At 41.0% G+C, this 17,101-nt stretch overlaps 2 protein-coding genes across 3 annotated transcripts in view; one reads left to right on the top strand and one right to left on the bottom strand.

Annotated features, from left to right (window-relative positions):
• The window catches only part of ELP1 (elongator acetyltransferase complex subunit 1), a 53,638-nt gene extending 42,666 nt beyond the window's left edge, over positions 1–10,972 (bottom strand). Inside the window, exons 1-7 of one of the 2 annotated variants that reach the window (XM_074330799.1) lie at positions 10,707–10,802; positions 8,138–8,178; positions 7,393–7,555; positions 6,448–6,600; positions 4,667–4,748; positions 3,800–3,880; positions 682–767 (exon numbers count right to left, since the gene is read on the bottom strand). In XM_074330799.1, the coding sequence (XP_074186900.1) occupies positions 682–767; positions 3,800–3,880; positions 4,667–4,748; positions 6,448–6,600; positions 7,393–7,542 (552 nt within the window). In that variant the 5' untranslated portion in view covers positions 7,543–7,555; positions 8,138–8,178; positions 10,707–10,802. Of the gene's footprint in view, positions 1–681; positions 768–3,799; positions 3,881–4,666; positions 4,749–6,447; positions 6,601–7,392; positions 7,556–8,137; positions 8,179–10,704 lie in introns of both variants that reach the window. The other variant, XM_019734212.2, reaches the window with a different exon arrangement.
• A 212-nt stretch (positions 10,973–11,184) lies between these two features.
• Positions 11,185–16,637, top strand: ABITRAM (actin binding transcription modulator). The gene is made up of 6 exons (XM_019734182.2): positions 11,185–11,350; positions 12,451–12,502; positions 13,106–13,235; positions 15,204–15,280; positions 15,359–15,428; positions 15,528–16,637. The coding sequence occupies exons 1-6, from the start codon at positions 11,272–11,274 to the stop codon at positions 15,663–15,665; spliced, it is 546 nt and encodes a 181-aa protein (XP_019589741.2). The 5' UTR covers positions 11,185–11,271; the 3' UTR covers positions 15,666–16,637.
• Positions 16,638–17,101: the final 464 nt, after the last annotated feature.

Raw genomic sequence — 17,101 nt, forward strand, 5'->3', positions numbered from 1 at the left:
AAAAATAGAAAAACATGCATGTGAACGGTCAACAGTGAGTGCAAGATAGCAGCCCCTTCTGTGTAGCAGGAAGGGGTACACAGTGTTATATTTCTATCTGTGATGATTTATTTTTTAAACTGCATCTTGGTTATAATTATTCTCTACACTGCAAAAATGACAAAGCAATTTGGCATTAAAAAAGATCAAAAGGATCTTTTTAGGATGATTCATTCCCTGAGATTTTCTTGACAGCTTCAGTTTTACTACCGTGTTTCCCCGAAAATAAGACCTAGCCAGACAATCAGCTCTAATGTGTCTTTCAGAGCAAAAATTAATATAAGACCCAGTCTTATTTAACTATAATATAAGACCCGGTATAATATAATATAATATAATATAATATAATATAATATAATATAATATAATATAATATAATATAATATAATAAATATAATAAATATAATATAATATAATATAATATAATATAATGTAATGTAAGTACCAGGTCTAATATTAATTTTTGCTGCAAAAGACGCATTAGAGCTGATTGTCCGGCTAGGTCTTACTTTTGGGGAAACACGGTAAAGCAGAACAGAACTGTCTATCATTAGCCTCTAACTGGACACCTAAGGGTTCATGGTGGGTGGCAGGACTTCTATGGTTCCAATCAAGTTTCTTTATCCATCAGCCCAACCTTACCATTTGCATCTGAAAGGCTGCTTGCCTGCCTTCTGATCCATGGAACTGCGTCTCCTTCCTGCCCCATCCAACAGTGATAAATTTGCCTAGACAACAATTGATGGAGAACAGGCAAGACAACCAGTAAGCTAAATGAAATGAAATAAAAGCACTTTCATTGCTACTCTTCAAGAAGTTAGGGACTGGTAATTACTTGGGTCCTCTGAGACCTCTCAATAAATTGACCAGCAGTCAATATTGGAAAAACCTATGTTCCATATGATACGCCACAGTGATTTTGAAGACTTTGAAATGCCCTTATTTTGGAAAGAGCTTCCCTGCCACCATGTATAGTCCACAGTCCCCTGATGACCGTCAGAATCCCCACTTTGCAAGTAACAAAAATGAAACATGAAGAATTCACACGCTATATCCATGAATAACAAAACACAAAACTCAAAACAAGAGCTGGAAATAAAATTCTAAGCGTTCAATCCACTAAATATATCTACCTCCCAGTGAGTGGTGGGAGGGGCTGTAGATTATTGAATTTAACTTCTCATATAGGCAGAGACTGAGACGTCCTAGTGGCAGAGGCCAAAATTAGAACACAGGGTGTCTGCCTTCTAGGCTGAGGTTCTTTCTAAGTCACAATGCTTCTCTTACATAAAATATAGTCAGAGCTGCTCAAACAATGCAGCCCTTCTGTTCCTGGAGGTAGGATCTGGCATCCACCTGCAACAGGTACTGCAGAGATGTCCCAGAAAGCACCAGCCAGGTTCAGGATCCAGTACTTCCCTCCTGCCATTGACTCTGATTCTGAAGAAGCGGGGCTGTTCATAATTCCTATAAATTATGGGTCAGCATGACCATTTTCTGTGTGCTCCGCATGGGCACATCCAAGTACCACAGTACCTCAAAGCATACCTGCTGCTGGGTACAAAAAGCACTGCCTACCCTGGTGCACACCCCTGGGCTGCTATCCCCGTTTCCACAGAGGTATAGGACCAAGCGTGAAGCAAGAGGAACTTTCCACTGGGGTCAGACAGTTAAGAGATGGGGCTCCAGCAGGGATCAGCAAACTACAGCCTGCGTCTGCTTTGACGAAGCAACTTTGATTAGAACACAGCGGTGCCCATCCCTCTACGTATTTTCTACAACTGCTTTTATACTATAAGAGCAAAATTGAGTAGTTGCAATAGAGACCACACTGCCTGAAAAGCTGTAAATACTTACCGTCTAGCTCATTACAGAGCAAGTTTGTTGACCCCTGGGTTAGAGGAAAAATATTTATTCACCACTCCCGAGAGGGACGGTTTTGTACATTCTAAGACCTAAGCCCCTAACTTGGACTCCTCCTCTCCCTTGATTTACTCTATTAGGCTTCTTCTGAAAAAGTCAGTGGGATTAGCCAGGCCCAGGGCACGAACCCACACAAAGGCGTGCTGGTTACTCTCTCTCTGACTATCCTCAAAGCTGGATGCCCCGGAGCTCCACCCTGGGTCCTACCTGCTCTCTTCCAGCACCATACCTGTTCCTTGAGCAAGTGCATCTACTCCCAAGATTGCCAAGATTCCCTACCCGCCAATGATTCAGCCCCTTGTATTTTCCTACTTCACATGATGATCCTATATGGCCCTTCAACAAATCCCAAACAGAACTCACTACCTTTGCCTCACAAACCAGCACTTCCCCACCTTCCCTCTCAGATACTGGCATCTTTATTCCCACCACCTGAGCTTCCCACTGGAGTCCACTAAACTCTCTCTTCTTCACCTTACATACCCAAAACCTATTTATTTCACTACCTAAACTGGTATTTTTCCACTGGCTAGGGCAAGAGGGGAAACACGCCCATATATTCCAAAAAAGATTCTCAGATAATTACAAAAAATGTACTCCCATCCTCATTGACAATCAAATTTTTCCCCACACCCACCTTATCTCACACCTGGATTCCTATGGCAACCTTCTAAGACCACCCTGCCTCTTGTCTCTGTACCTATTAATCAATCACTCAATCTTGCATCATTAAAACCTTTAATGGCTGATCACCTATAACTCAATGTCCAAATTCCCTGCCAAACTTGATCAAAATCCATACTCCATACAAAATCCATTTCATTCCATACTCTGTCCTCCCACCCAGCAATGCTTAAGTACTCACAGTTGCCTGAATAAGCCATGATGTGTCAAAGGCTTCTATGAAACAATCCTGCCTTGGGATAGATTAACTCAACCCTCATCTACACAACACCAATTCAGCCAAGACTCAGCTCAAGTTGGCCTCCCCTGAGAAGTCTTCCCTCTCCATGACTCTCTTCCTTCCCTTGTGCTACCCTAATACCTGCACTTTAAATTATTACTAAACTAATGGGACTCTTGAAAGGTCAAATTATCTACTGCACCAAACACCCTGCTGGGTTCATACCTACTCAGAAATTATTACTGAACAAGTAAATTATTTTTGAGTGAATAAATGAGTGGCTGTTTCTACATGATTTCTCAGAGTTGGTAGAACAAGATGGCATGAGGTTACACCTCAGCAAAAGTTAAAATACCTTCTCCTTCATCCCTCTCCTGAGTCAGGCCAGCGATGTGGTAGCCGCAAGTTGGCCAGAGCTTCTTATACTCAATAAGTATCTTCTCCCCCTTCAATACTCCCACAGCCTTAACGCCCAAATCACCTCAGCTAGGTCTTGGTAAGAAAACAATCTGATGGCTCCCAAGAAAATACAGACTCAGGTCTAGCCAGTAAGAACAAACATCAGCCTTCTCTCTCACCTTTCTTGTTTTCTCCCCAAAATTGTATCCCAGGAATGTTCTCCTTGTTCTAGCTCGTATACAGTCCCTTTCCTTAACCCGCAGCCCAAGCCTTTCCTGGGGTTTGAGCAACAACTATCTAGGAGATCCTAAGCACATGTCTATCCCCCAGCTTACTGACAAACCAACTCTCAGACCTGGAGAGGCAGCAGAGGTATACCTTTTAAGATCTGGGATGGGCTATCTGATATTTAACAAATGGGGGCTTGAGTTTCATAGTTATTTGGATTTATGACATGGGTATTACTGTGCAAGAAAATGATCAAACCTGAAAGAACTTCAGATCACAAAATGTTTCAAACAAAGCTATACTCACTTTCCCCAAAATCATCCTGGTGGATCTGCTGTTCCATGATTGGTTCAAAGTCTTTTGTCATCATAACTAGGGTCTGTTGACCTTAGAGGGGCACAAACAAGAATTATTTTGTTTTCATGTAACAAACTTGCCATTTCGTAAGTATCTATGGCACTGGAAGCTACAGAGCTGGAGTGGAGGAGTTTAGTTAGAACAGGGTACACAGAATTCATTCAAAATGTTTTGACTCTCATTTAACAGAGAGAGAGAGAGAGAGAGAGAGAGAGAGAGAGAGAGAGAGAACGCACGCGCGCTCTGACTAGGTAAGTCACATGGAGCTTAGTCTCAGCTATTTACGTACGTAAGGTTAACATAAAAGCTGACACAGCCCTCCTCCACTAACTTCAACACTTTAGTCACCAAGATATCTCTTCAAACATATACCTCATCGGGATACTAGTTTACAGAAACTCATGTGAAATAAAGACACTTAAAGGGAAAAAAGAAAGCATTTTTTAAGAGTTTGTAAGACCTCTTAAAAGAGTTGTAAGAGGAGCTTTAGAATCTGTTTATATAGCAATTCCTCTTAGAATAGGTTAAAATAAATACTGCTGACATTTTAACTACAACTATGGACTTAGGAGTCTCTCCAACTTTTATGACTTTGTGTCTCAGCTTCAAAGATTGAAAAAGTTACACGAAACAACTTTTAATAACATTTTAAGAGGTAAAACTGCAGTGAAACAGACTACATCCCCTCTAGATTACAAACTGTTATCACTGTTCAAACAAAAGTTTTGAACTCTAAGCAGCTCAGAACTTAAGGCTGTAAGATGTCAGGAGTCGTATTTTATGACAGTCAGAGTTAGGGATCAATGACAAGCTTACCTGTAGCAATAAGCACCAGTTCTTGGTCAGGACTCCAACTCATGACAGAAATACCACTGGCTACACTCCCAACACATTCCAGCTGGGACAGAAAAATTATAAAGGAGATTTCAAAACACTACTGTCTCCATAAATATTTACCAAAACCTTACTCAAAACAATTAAAAGCAGAACACACAAATGTGAGTTTGAGCAATAAACATTTATTCAGTATCAGGTATTAAGTAACTAGGCATGACACAGGGTATAGGGACTGGAAATTGACTATTGCCACTCCATTCCTCCCTGAGTTGTCTCATGAAGGAGATGAAAAATGGACTCTACAGTGGGATTAGGGCTAAAACTGAGGTCTTTAGGAATTAAGTGGGGGCTCAGAACAGGGACTCACAAATAGCCTAAGAGAGTCCAGGAAAGCTTTCCTGAAAAGGTGGCCTTCGGGGTAGTATTCGGGCCAGGCAAAAGAGATTGTGTGTGTGTGTGTGTGTGTGTGTGTGTGTGTGTGTGTGTGTGTACAGTGTTGAGGCACAAGTTATGAGAAGAGCAGTTAAGAATCAGCTGCAAGTAGAGCATAAATTATACATATACACAGGAATGATGGGTGGGAGAGGCTAAAAGGGATTTGAGGAACAGTGAAAGGTGTTAAAAGGCACAAAAGGAACATGGATGCTGTCTTGCAGACATTGAGAAGTCACAAATAGGGAGGACCAGCACCACTGATGGAGATCAATAAACTAGAGAAGCTCAGTAATAGGAAAAACTTCTACGAAATGTTTTGAAAGTAAAAGCATACCTTTTAAATATAAAAAAATACTAGGTAAGTTGTACTTCACAGCTTTGGTATTTCTCACCATGAATTAAGATTTATTACTGCATTAAATGGAATGGTTAAAAGCAAAGGTGCCAGATTCAGACTGCCAGGGTTCAAATCCCCTCTGATGACTGTATAACCTTGGCATACTTACTTAACTTTTTGTGCCTCAATTTCCTCTTCTTAAGAATGGGAAAACAGCAATCTACCTCATACGGTGAAGATTTGCATGAAAAGCACTTGAAAAAGTACCTGGCATATTGTAAACACTTAATAAATGTCAGCTGCTATTATTATTATTATTATATTATTAGTAACACTTGTTGCACAATCAGTGTTAGAGATCATAACTAATGGAGTAATCAGAGAAGTTTAAAAAGAATCAGGCAATTTTAGTGTGAAACTCTTGCTGTTAAGAAGGTAAGGACAGAAATCTGGAAATTCAACCTTATGCTAGAGAAAGAGGCAAATGGTTGAAATTTGTCTCCCCTGGTAGCCATAAATATGTACACAGTGCACAGAAACCACACATTACTGTAGTACCTGTAGTAGAGGGACTCTGAAGTTAGCCCTCAATGAAAGGCTCAAACAGCATCCATAATAGAAAACAAGAGCCATATAAGCATTTCAAAGACTTCCTAATTGAGAAATGTAAGTTACAACTTGGGATCAGATTTTGGTAAGGGGTGAGCTACACCTTACAAGAATGGCCAGGTTTTTCTGTTTTTGTTTTTTAATATTGTAATTGTTCTGGTTAATAGGTGCAGTAGACAAAACTGAGTTTTAGAAGAATCCCAAAATATAGCTAGAGCCATACCAACAATTTTGTTTTGAAAAGCAATATATAATGCCAAGATGCTAATTTGCAACATGCTTAAATAGTATGGTTCCTGATTTTTTAAACTTTTACGCAAAACAAGGACTTATTTGAGGACACTTGAGATTTACTCTTCACTGGACTCTTCCACTGTACCTGGTGTGTGCTGAGATTGCAAAGTATGACGTCTCCAGAGGATGTGGCCACACACACAGACTCCTGATCCAGCACGTCCTGAATACCAACAAGGCAGCCACTTCCATCCTCCGGGAGAAAGCCTTCTGCCACTAAAGAAATTTCATTTTTCACCTGTCAACAAAACAAACACATAAGCAAATTAAGTGAATCTACTTTCAAGAACAATTCATAATATATCCAGAAATAAAATACTTTTTAATGCTTATTTTATAATATAGAAGCTTTCAAAATGTTTTCTCTAGATTAAAATCCAAACTTTCATTTGCGAAATCTCACAGCCTTATTATCTCTAACGAAGAAAAATAGTTAATGCAAACTTTTTGCCAAGCAAACACAAAACAAAAACAAAAAGCCTGGTGTCTTTAAACGTCCAATAAAAAGATAGTAACTATGGTTTGCTAAGATTTCTATAATATGGGGAAAAGGGACTAAGAATGTAATCACCTAAAATACATTAGTAGCCAAATATAATGAAGGGAAGATACTAGAATCAACCCAAAGAGCTTTTAAATATATACGCATGCTCAGGATCCAGCAGTGAAGATTCTGATTTACTTGGTATGGGATAAGGTTGTAATATCGTTTTAACAAGGCAATTTTCATTTGCGTCCCCAGTTTGAGCACCACTGTTATAAACAGTATATGGTAGAAAGTGTAAAATAATGTAGGGCACAAAAACAAAATACAAGGTCAGAGTTTTGCCAACTCAGATTTAAATCAGCAGCAAAGTTAAAGGTAGGTTACTATTTAAGTTACGTCTAATATGATATCAGTATAAAGCAAAGGAAGTGCTCATTTAGGAGGATACAAATTCAGTGAAGATAAACTATCTAAGGAAGCAAGTTTGGAAAAAGACAAGTCAACAGTCATGCCAAGTACTAGCGTTCTCCAGAAACGACTCACTTCTCTTGTGACAGGGTCCACTTCTATCAGTCCATATTCTGAGCCAATAATCACTGTTCCCTGTTCAGACCGGAGAGAGAAGCACTGAGGTTTCCCCGGAACCTGAATATCCCTGAACTCCTGGGTCCGAAATAATTTTAGATTTCTCATGATGAAGCGATTCCTGAAAGAAAGGTACAAATACCCCTGGATGAAGCAAGCATTCATTTCTCAGAGAGAAAAAGATTTAACATCAGTTATTCCTCAGGAAAGTTGGAAAGAACAAAATGAATGGGAAAGCATTTCATTTTTTAATATTGAGGATGTCTTTATAACCTGATAAATTTTTGAAATCATATAAAATCCATACACATACACACAAACACACACACACACACACACACACATATATATATATATATACACACACACACATACACGTATATATATACATATACATATGTTTGAAAAAATCTGTAATAAAATTACTTTAATATCACCAGGTACGTTTATTTATAAACTGACTTTATACATTCATTAAAAAACTTAAAATTCAAATCAAAAATAGAAATAAGTGTTAAGTATTTACTCTTCTAAGGGGGAAAATAAGACACTGTAAAAATATAACAGTTTACTTCAAAACGATGACCTCCATTTGGGGAGCTCGATGACCTGATATAACTATTTCACGTAACTCCACTTTCTTGGCCTGGTTTTCACCAGTGCAATAGCACGCTGAGAAAAGAATGATAAATAGGAAACTTACTTTGGTCTGGCAAAATCAGACTTGCTTTAATGCATATTATCTAAGCAGGAGAAAAACAAATGTTAATGTACTGGATATATATTCAGATCCTTTAAGGTTTTGTAACTGGAAGTCCCTAAGTTCTGTTAGGGGTAACAATTACACAGACCACACTGGCTTCAATGTCACCATAATCCAAGGTAAAATCTTTCATCTTGGCATTTCATACATATTACATTGAAAAAATAGAGTTAATCCTCCTACACAGCAGATAATATTAAGTATAACACAAATGTTACAACATATAACATGGGTTAAGAGGAAGGCAAAACCTCACAGTGGGAGTAAGGTAGAAAATCAAGGCAGACAATGTTTTTTTATGTTTTGGTGACGTGTATATTCAACACTTCTGGAAATTATTTGAACCTATATTACACCATGCAGGTTTTAAATTTACATCTAATTCTATATAGAAAGCATATAAAATTATATAAAGCATATAAAAGTCATATTTCTTTCATCTTCAAACGTCATAAACATGACCACTGACATAGATCTGAAAGAATGGGTAGATTTGAGAGATGGGTACATAGATTTGAGATGAAAGAATGCCTGGCAAGTCTGGCCTAGAGGGGAATAAGTAAGGGATAGAGACGCAAGAAATAAGGACAGGCCACAGGGGGCTGGATGTGTAGTTTCCTGGCAGTCTTTCACGCTGGTTTATCTAATATTCATGCTGTTACTGCTGCCATGACCAGATCATAAAAATAACTTCACATCCCTCCCTGTGAACTTGGATTCTATTCACCAACAACCTGTGAAGCCCTAAGGTCCATGGACCCCAGGCAGCTGGGGAGCTAAGGACTCACTTTTCCCTCTTGCTGCTCCCGTCACTGTCACCCCAGCAACGGGCTTCCATCCTTACAGGGGCCCTTGGTCCCAGTCTCTAACATTCCCAGGACCAGCCTCATCACCCCCATCTCCAGGGGTACTAACCAGGCAGGCCCTCTCCAGACATCTGAAGTCCAGCAACTCGGGGCTCCCCCTCTGAATTCTGGAGGTATCAACACCAGAAGTCTGAGTCCCATCTTTACAATGCCTCTCCTCCAAGTTTAGGCCATGACAATCCCATAGGCTTCCCTTGTTTGGATCCCCAACTCTAGCTAAGTGTTGTAACTATTTCCATCAGTTTACCTTTTATGTTATCTCACTGTTACCTTTTTGTTCCTCCAACAACTATTTAACCAGTTTTTCACATTAAATTCTGTTAATGTGTGGTTTCTACTTTCCTGACTGGACCCTGACTGACAAACAGCAAACAACCTGAATTCTTCTATCCCTGGACTTTCAGAATCACAGGCCAAGATGACATCGTCATTTATCTACCTTCTCCCCAACTCTCTGTCTCTAAAAGAACTTCTCTAAACTTTCACACCCATCATCAACCTTATTCCCTTATCTTCTAAGAGGTGTCCTAACTCCTCTGCGAGGCTAGGAAAGGAGTATCCTCCAAACTCCCCTTTGGCTTATTATTAGTATCCGTTCTTTTACATCTGCAATCTCCAACTCCCCACCCGTTAACAATTCAACTTTTCTCAGCCCTTATGTGTGCGAAGGATCTCTCCACACCAGAGATCAATCCTAATCTCCAAAATTTCTGACAACTTCTCCATTTTTTTCTCTTGCTGTTTCATCTGCCTCTTGGCTAATTATCACACCCATGACTACCCGTACCAGGCAGATCACTAATATGCTGACTTTATCTAAATGTCTAGCCCTGACTCCCCAAACTGGACACTAAACACACATTTTCGACCTCCTGACGTTATCACAAGGATGTCTCACAAGCAATCAAATGCAACCTGGAAAACAAAGGACTTGCTATTTTCCCACCAAATGAGTTTCCGTTATTTGGGGGCATGGCATTGCCACTCTCTCTGTTCCCTAAACTGAAAACGTGTCTTTGCGTACTTTTTGCTCACACTTTCTTCATATTAAACTATTCACTGGTTACTCCCATGGCTGTCAATATACAGCTTGAATCCTTTACACAGTAGCTAATCAATCCTACAATCCCGCCTGTGGCCTACGTCAAACACATACTGAGCACTTGCTAAGTACTAGGATCTGAAGACAAGAGATGACTGTCATTGCCTCCACGGAAGTCACAGCTTAACGGTGGTGAGGGCCACATAATACACATTAGATGGAGAAGCACAGGGGACAAGCTCTCCACGAAAAAGTCGCAGACACGAGGAGGGACCTGCAAAACAGTTTTCGAACCTCTCTCGAACAAGCATCATCTTGTCATGTATTAAGGGATTCGCTTTCAGCGCTACTGTCCACACCTGCAAGGAATCCGCTAAGTGCGCAGCTGTGGAGCAGAGCGCCCCACCCCGCCCACGGCTGCAGGCGCAGCGGTGACAAGCCTGCCGAAAGAGAACTTAAGGCTCGAGGGCAGAGGTGGCCACGACGCACTCCACTCCCAGGCCTGCAGCAGGCAGAGGTCGCGCGCTCGGGGTTCCCCTTCATCAAACCACCGCTAGCGGACAGTGACCCCACCCGGGATGGGTCGCTTGAACGCTCACCTGCGCCGAGCTCTGAGGACTCCGAAACGGCGGGGCGTCCACCCTCGCCTCCCGGGCCACGCGCTGCAGGCCTCCCGGAGGCCGCCCGGGGCTGCGCACGCGCCTCCCTCGGTCCCCGGCTCAGGGGCTCTCGCGGCGCGCTCTGGGCCTCCCGGCCGCTACACCTCCGGCGGCAGTGGCTGAGCCCGACGGAGCCGAAGCGGGTGGGAAGAGAACGAGCTAGCAAGACAGACGGGACACACGCCGAGTGGCGCGGGAGTGGCGTCACTAGGCGGAGGGGGCGTGGCCGGAGGGTAGCTCCAACGCGGGGGAGGGGAAAGGGGAGAAGCTGCGCTGACCAACCCCTATCTCTACGCTCCTCGGCCCAGCCTATTGTATTTCATCTGCTCTTTGACGTCAACCCTAAAGCCCCGTAATTGGCGCCGGTGGGCGGAGCCCTCAGGGCCAGGCGAGCAGCGCGCGTGCGCACGAGGCGAGCAGCGCGCCGGAAGGACACCCTCCTCCCCGGCCTGCGCGGAGGAAGCACTCGCGTTTCCGAGGGCGGAGGTGGCGGCGCGGGAGGTCGCCATGGCTACCGAGCCTGTGGCGGCTGAGCCTGCGGTGCCGTCGCTTGTGGATCGGTACTTCACTCGCTGGTACAAAGCGGGTAAGTGGGGAATGATGTCCGTCTCTCCTCGGCCACATTGGCCTGATGCTATAGGGATTATGGTGACACATCCTAAGCCACGCGCGCTGTCCCCGGCGCTTCCTCCCCCAGTACAAGGAAGAAGGACCTCCCTGTTGCCCTCTAAGCCAAGGGAATGGGCATTTTAAAAGGCATGGAGGACTGAAATGCAGCAGGGCGAATTTGGGGGCTGGCGAGTGCTGTGCGAATTCCAGGATGGGTTGTGCGGGAGGATGGTAGTCAGTCCAAGGGGAGGCCCCGAGGTAGGCAGGGGCTGGATTCCACGCTCCTTGAGTCCCTGAAAGGATTTGAGGGGCACTATCCTAAAGGAATGGCAATCTATAAAATGATTTAAATGGTCAGGTGGAAAGTAAGAGGCTGTAGGGATGGAGCGAAGAACGTGGGTTAGAATAGAAGCATTTGGAAAGCAGACGCTAACAGTTTAAAGAGAAGCCGCCGGTGTTAAACATTTGCCACTTACTAAGTAGGTATTCTGTTGTACTGTTTGTGTACCCAGTAAATATGTGGTGGGAGCATCGTTGGGGACCCTCCTAACTCCTACTTGCTCTCTTTCAGGGATAATAGGTGCACTCATTTAAAAAAAAAATACTGCAGTATACGTTTTATTAGCCAATTTTAGGGCGACCTTCCCAGTTTACCCAGGACTGAGGGGTTTCCCTGGAATCCGAGACATTCAGCGCTAACACCGGGACAGTCCTCGGCAAACTAGGAGGAGTTAGTCACTCTAAAATTGACCAAGAAAACATACACTACCGTATTACATAAAGAATGCATTGCTAATCGCATTTTTCTAATAGAAATAGTGAGTGTTCTTATTTTAAGGTAAGGATAAAATAAGATGGAACAAAGAGTTAATCACTTTAATATTGAATGAATGATTCCAGGTCTGGGCCAGGTCTCTTCAAATACATTATAGCAAGTCTTTTAGGCATATCTGTTTGAGTAATGTGATCAGTATGTGTACAATCTTCATAATTAACTGTCTCTATAAACCAGAGACAGTACTACCCAGTGGTAGTAAATATTGACTCTACAACTAACAGACTCATTCATTCTTCTAGATGTCAAAGGAAAACCCTGTGAGGACCACTGTATACTACAGCACTCTAACCGGTAAGCAAATTGGGAGTTTGAAATTATCAAAAAAAATTTGTTTTCTGGTATTACAGGCTGGTATGGTCCTGTGTTGAACCAACGTTCAATAAATGATTATCTTCCACTGTGTTGAAATAGTATTATTTATTATAGGAGTTTGATTGACAAGAATGAGCGTCTTACTGTCCACTCACTCTAAACAAACTTGATTACCCACATACCCAACTGAACCACCACATCCTCAGTCAGCTACTGCCTGAAGTCACCAGCCTGTGCCTAAGCACTGAATGGCCAGAGCCTATGGACAGTGCTAGGGTAAAGGCCTAGGCGGTGTCCTGTACATACATGCTTTACTTCGCTCTCTTCCACCTCAGTGCTACCCAAAGACCCCAGGTGCTGTTTCCTTCTCTGGGAAGGAAATTCAACCCCATTTTCGTCTATTTTATTATTGCATTCCCTTTTACAGGTAAGCTCCGACAATAACCAGGGGAAAATGGGGAGAAATGATAGCTTAACTAAACAAATGTCAATTCAGATACTCTTGTGCCAGTAGGAATACTGTGTTGTATCAGGAAGAATTATACAAAGCAATAATACAGGATCAATTTTTGCTCCTTGTAGAATATGTGTCATTACGTTGGCAGGATCACATCCAGTTCTTCAAAGTGGAAAAACCATTAAAAGCATTTCCTATCAAATCAGTACCAACTGTAGCAGACTTCAGAACAAGGTCTCCGGGAAATTTAAGCGGGTATGTTCCTATAATTCTCTACGTAAATCCTCCGTATCATAATAATGATAGATCCAGTCAGTCTTAGAATCCAATGACATGTGCTCAGCATATTTCCTTGGCAGTTTGAGGTGCTGATCTTAAGAATATTTTAACCCCACAGAAATTCTCAGATAAAAAAAAGAAGGTCTGTCAGGAGATGTAGGATCTGTCGTTTTAGGTTGTGTACCACCACCTTGTTATCCTGAGGATGAGGAAGTTGGGTCTGTGAAAGGACAACTCGAATGCCAATATAATGAGATATTTTGTCCCTTCAAGTTTTATTAAGCCCGTATTTTGAGTTCTATAAAATTTAGGTGACCAACTCTTTACCATATATTTTCACATGTAAATTAAAAAGAAAAATAAATTTCCTCAGAAACTATTCATCTGAAAAAATATACAGTACACGCTCCTTAGCCTTTTCCATTCCTTAATGGTTGCCAATTTAACACACATCTGAATATACCCTCCACCTTCACACAGTGCTCAGCTGTACAAAATGTCATCTCTACCCTCTACACCTTTAGGCAGGATGGACACATTTTATTAAAAGATCCACTTCTGGTGGATCCATCATAGTGGATGATTTAGGTCTTTCATTTACTGAGTTCATACTAAGAATTTCTGCTAATGACCCTCACTGTTCTAGGAGATACTTGCTTATACTCCCTTTTGTAGGCCTGAAATCTTCTAATAATTGCCTTATGGTTATTGATTTTTCCTCATTCAGGAAGTACAGGGACTTAGAAAAGCATGGACCATTTTTAAAAGATAAAGTCTACAAATTACAAGTAAAACAATTAGTGCTTGTGAAGTTCTTTGAAGTTCCTGATAAGTCTTTTTCCAAAATAGTAATGTTGTTACTACTGAAGAAGAGAGAGGGACCTGCAAGTGGAACCCACTACAGATAAGCTTTGATTGGATCTCAGCACTGTCAATCATTTATTCTACCAAAGGAGGTGATAAAAAGGAGCCCAAACATTTCTGCTCTTTTGACACAGTCCTAGTGGTAGACAAACTCTGTGATGAATCCCCAACCCCTCCTCCCAAAGGGGGAACCACACAGACTAGTATTTTGAAGTGAAGTGCCTACATGCAGAGGCGTGAAGCCAATGTGGCAATATGTGAATGTTGTCTAACAATGTTTTGAGTGGTAGAGATCATAAGGAATAGCATCTTTGACCTCCAAAGCCTATATTCACTATAGGAAAATTTCTTGGGGAAAAAAGCAACACATGAGACATGCTTGCATCAAGTTTCCCATGAGCCTCCTTGTAGGTATGTGTCAAAAACTCCCCAGATACCTCCACAGAGTATAGTACAGTAACCATGAAACAATAACGATGCCATAGCATTCAAACAGATATGTCAAAATGTAGTATTTCCTTCTGGGTTATAGGATAATAAGTAAATTATTCTTATTTTCTACTTAAAACGTTTTTGTTTTCCCAAATTTCCTCAAAGTTCATTTCTTTTTAATTAGAAAAATAGCCCTTCTTCAAATCGTCTTAGTAATTCAGCCTAATGTAGAAGCTCCTTTATTAAATTCTAATGTGAAAATAAGGTAGGAATTTTAATGAAACAAACTTTGTACATACAATATTGATGTCATGCTCTGTCATGTTGAATTTTCCATTATTATTGATGGATTTTCCTATAACTTTGAAATCTTTATACCTAACTATATGCAACTTTCTCATTTAAAGTTAATAAAATATACCCTTAATCTTTAAACTACCTATTATCACATGTGTTTTAGTCTGCATTTCCCCCTAGAGCCTAGGATGGTTACCTGGCCCATAGCAGGCACTTATATAAATGTTTTTCTGTACTTAAGTCATTTTTATTTAAAATACTAATTCCAGGATTATGTCCTATTATAATATTGCCACTCAGAGGAAGGTGAAAATGTACATCAGTTAATTACTTCTCCCCTTTTATTATCAGGGGGCACAGTTTCTAACAGAACTTGCACCTCTGTGTAAGATTTACTGCTCAGATGGAGAAGAATACACCATATCAAGGTGAGTTACTTTTTACCCACAATTTAGGAGAAATAAACAAGGTAATCTTTTTCTTCAATACAATTCTTTTTTAAATAGCTGTGTTAGAGGACGGTTGATGGAAGTGAATGAAAACATTCTCCATAAGCCATCTATTCTTCAAGAGAAGGTAAAAGCGGGGAGCAGGGTTGGGGAGTATGAGCCCATCCACATACTTTTTATCTAATTTTTGTCATTTGGTAGTACTAAATATTCTATTCCTTTCTAGCCATCCACTGAAGGCTACATTGCAGTTGTGTTGCCCAAATTTGAAGAAAGTAAAAGCATAACAGAAGGGTTACTGACACAAAAACAGTATGAAGAAGTCATGGTAAAACGCATTAATGCCTCAACAGCTGCATCATGAGGGTTGAGATGGAATAAAAAGCAACATGGCATTCGATCAGTGCACTGAGAAGAACCAGCGTATGTGAAGAAGCATACTTCCCAGCCAGCCATCTGCAGGGAGGCCTAGTTTTCTTTCTTTGTCTTGCATAACAAGCCTTGATTCCCATTTTGTCTTCAACCTCCCAGATCTGCCCTGCCATGTACTCACTCTGGTCATCTTTTGCTTTTCTAACAACTGGCAAGCAAGGGATATTTTTCTGATTAAAAACAAAGTACTTTGAGGAAAATCTGAAAAAGACAGAAGTTTTAAGTAGCAAAGTAAAAATAATTTACCCATCATCCTGTAACCCATTAATAAATGCTCCATTTTAACATACTTCCATTTGAATATTACGGCATGGTTACCGGTAATTGTTTTTACCTCAGTCTTCCATCAGTTTGAAGTGAAAAGGAACAACTGACCTTTCTGACCCAGTCTGCTTCTGTGTGACCAAAAGTGTAGTCCCACCCCTTAGCTCCAGCTCCTTTTCCCTTGAAATTGTAGGGGAGACGCAGAGTGTAGAATGTACGTTCTCTAGTCCTTCATGCCACTGGGATGGCCTTCTTCTCGGAAACAAAGTAGAACCGTAACACTGGCTTCTTAAATAAGGGACACATGACAAGGCTTTGACAAATACTAAGGGCTTTCCTAACCTGGAAATATTATAATACAGTGCATACATTGTAGTCACTCAGTCTGACACTCTAGTTACCTAGTTACAGGGTAGCAAGCAAAGAAGTTACTGTAATTTCAAAGACCCAGAGGCCTTTGAATAGAACAAAAGCTTTCACATCATTTATACTAAACAGAAAAACGAAAAACTCCGAGTTTATAGTTTGATTGTATACTTATTTACAATGAATTTTAAATAAAAGGACTTTAAAAATTGTTACACTTTAAGGGCTGCAATACATGTACTTTTAAATAAAACATTTAATACAGAAGAAATCACTTGATGTGTAAATTCCTTGGTTCTCTATCCTCTTAACGCTGTTGAAGTATAAGGTATCCCTTCCTCATCCCCAATTGCACTTCAGAGAAGATTCTCATTTCAGGTATGTAAAAGTATTTGGTCAGTAACATTTAAAAATTATTTTTGACTCACAAGAAAAACTTCTTGTCACTTGAATGCCAGCATGACTGTCCCTAAGTATGCCCACCAGCCATGATACGGGTAGTAACTCTACAAACCTCGATTCACTGACTGCTGTGAACTGAAAATGGAAGCACAAACCCGTAGATCCTTAGCTTGAGTAGCATGCTGATTCCCGAAGGTGTCAGAAAACAAAGACACTAAAGATATAAAAGAATTACAGATCTAATTTACATTAACATTACCTCGCATCATTCACTATTTCTATTGTAATTTATAACTACTGCCAGTTAGTAACTGACATGACCTATTACATTTCAAA

This window comes from Rhinolophus sinicus, linkage group LG04, assembly GCF_036562045.2.
Source record: "Rhinolophus sinicus isolate RSC01 linkage group LG04, ASM3656204v1, whole genome shotgun sequence".
NCBI lineage: Eukaryota > Metazoa > Chordata > Mammalia > Chiroptera > Rhinolophidae > Rhinolophus > Rhinolophus sinicus.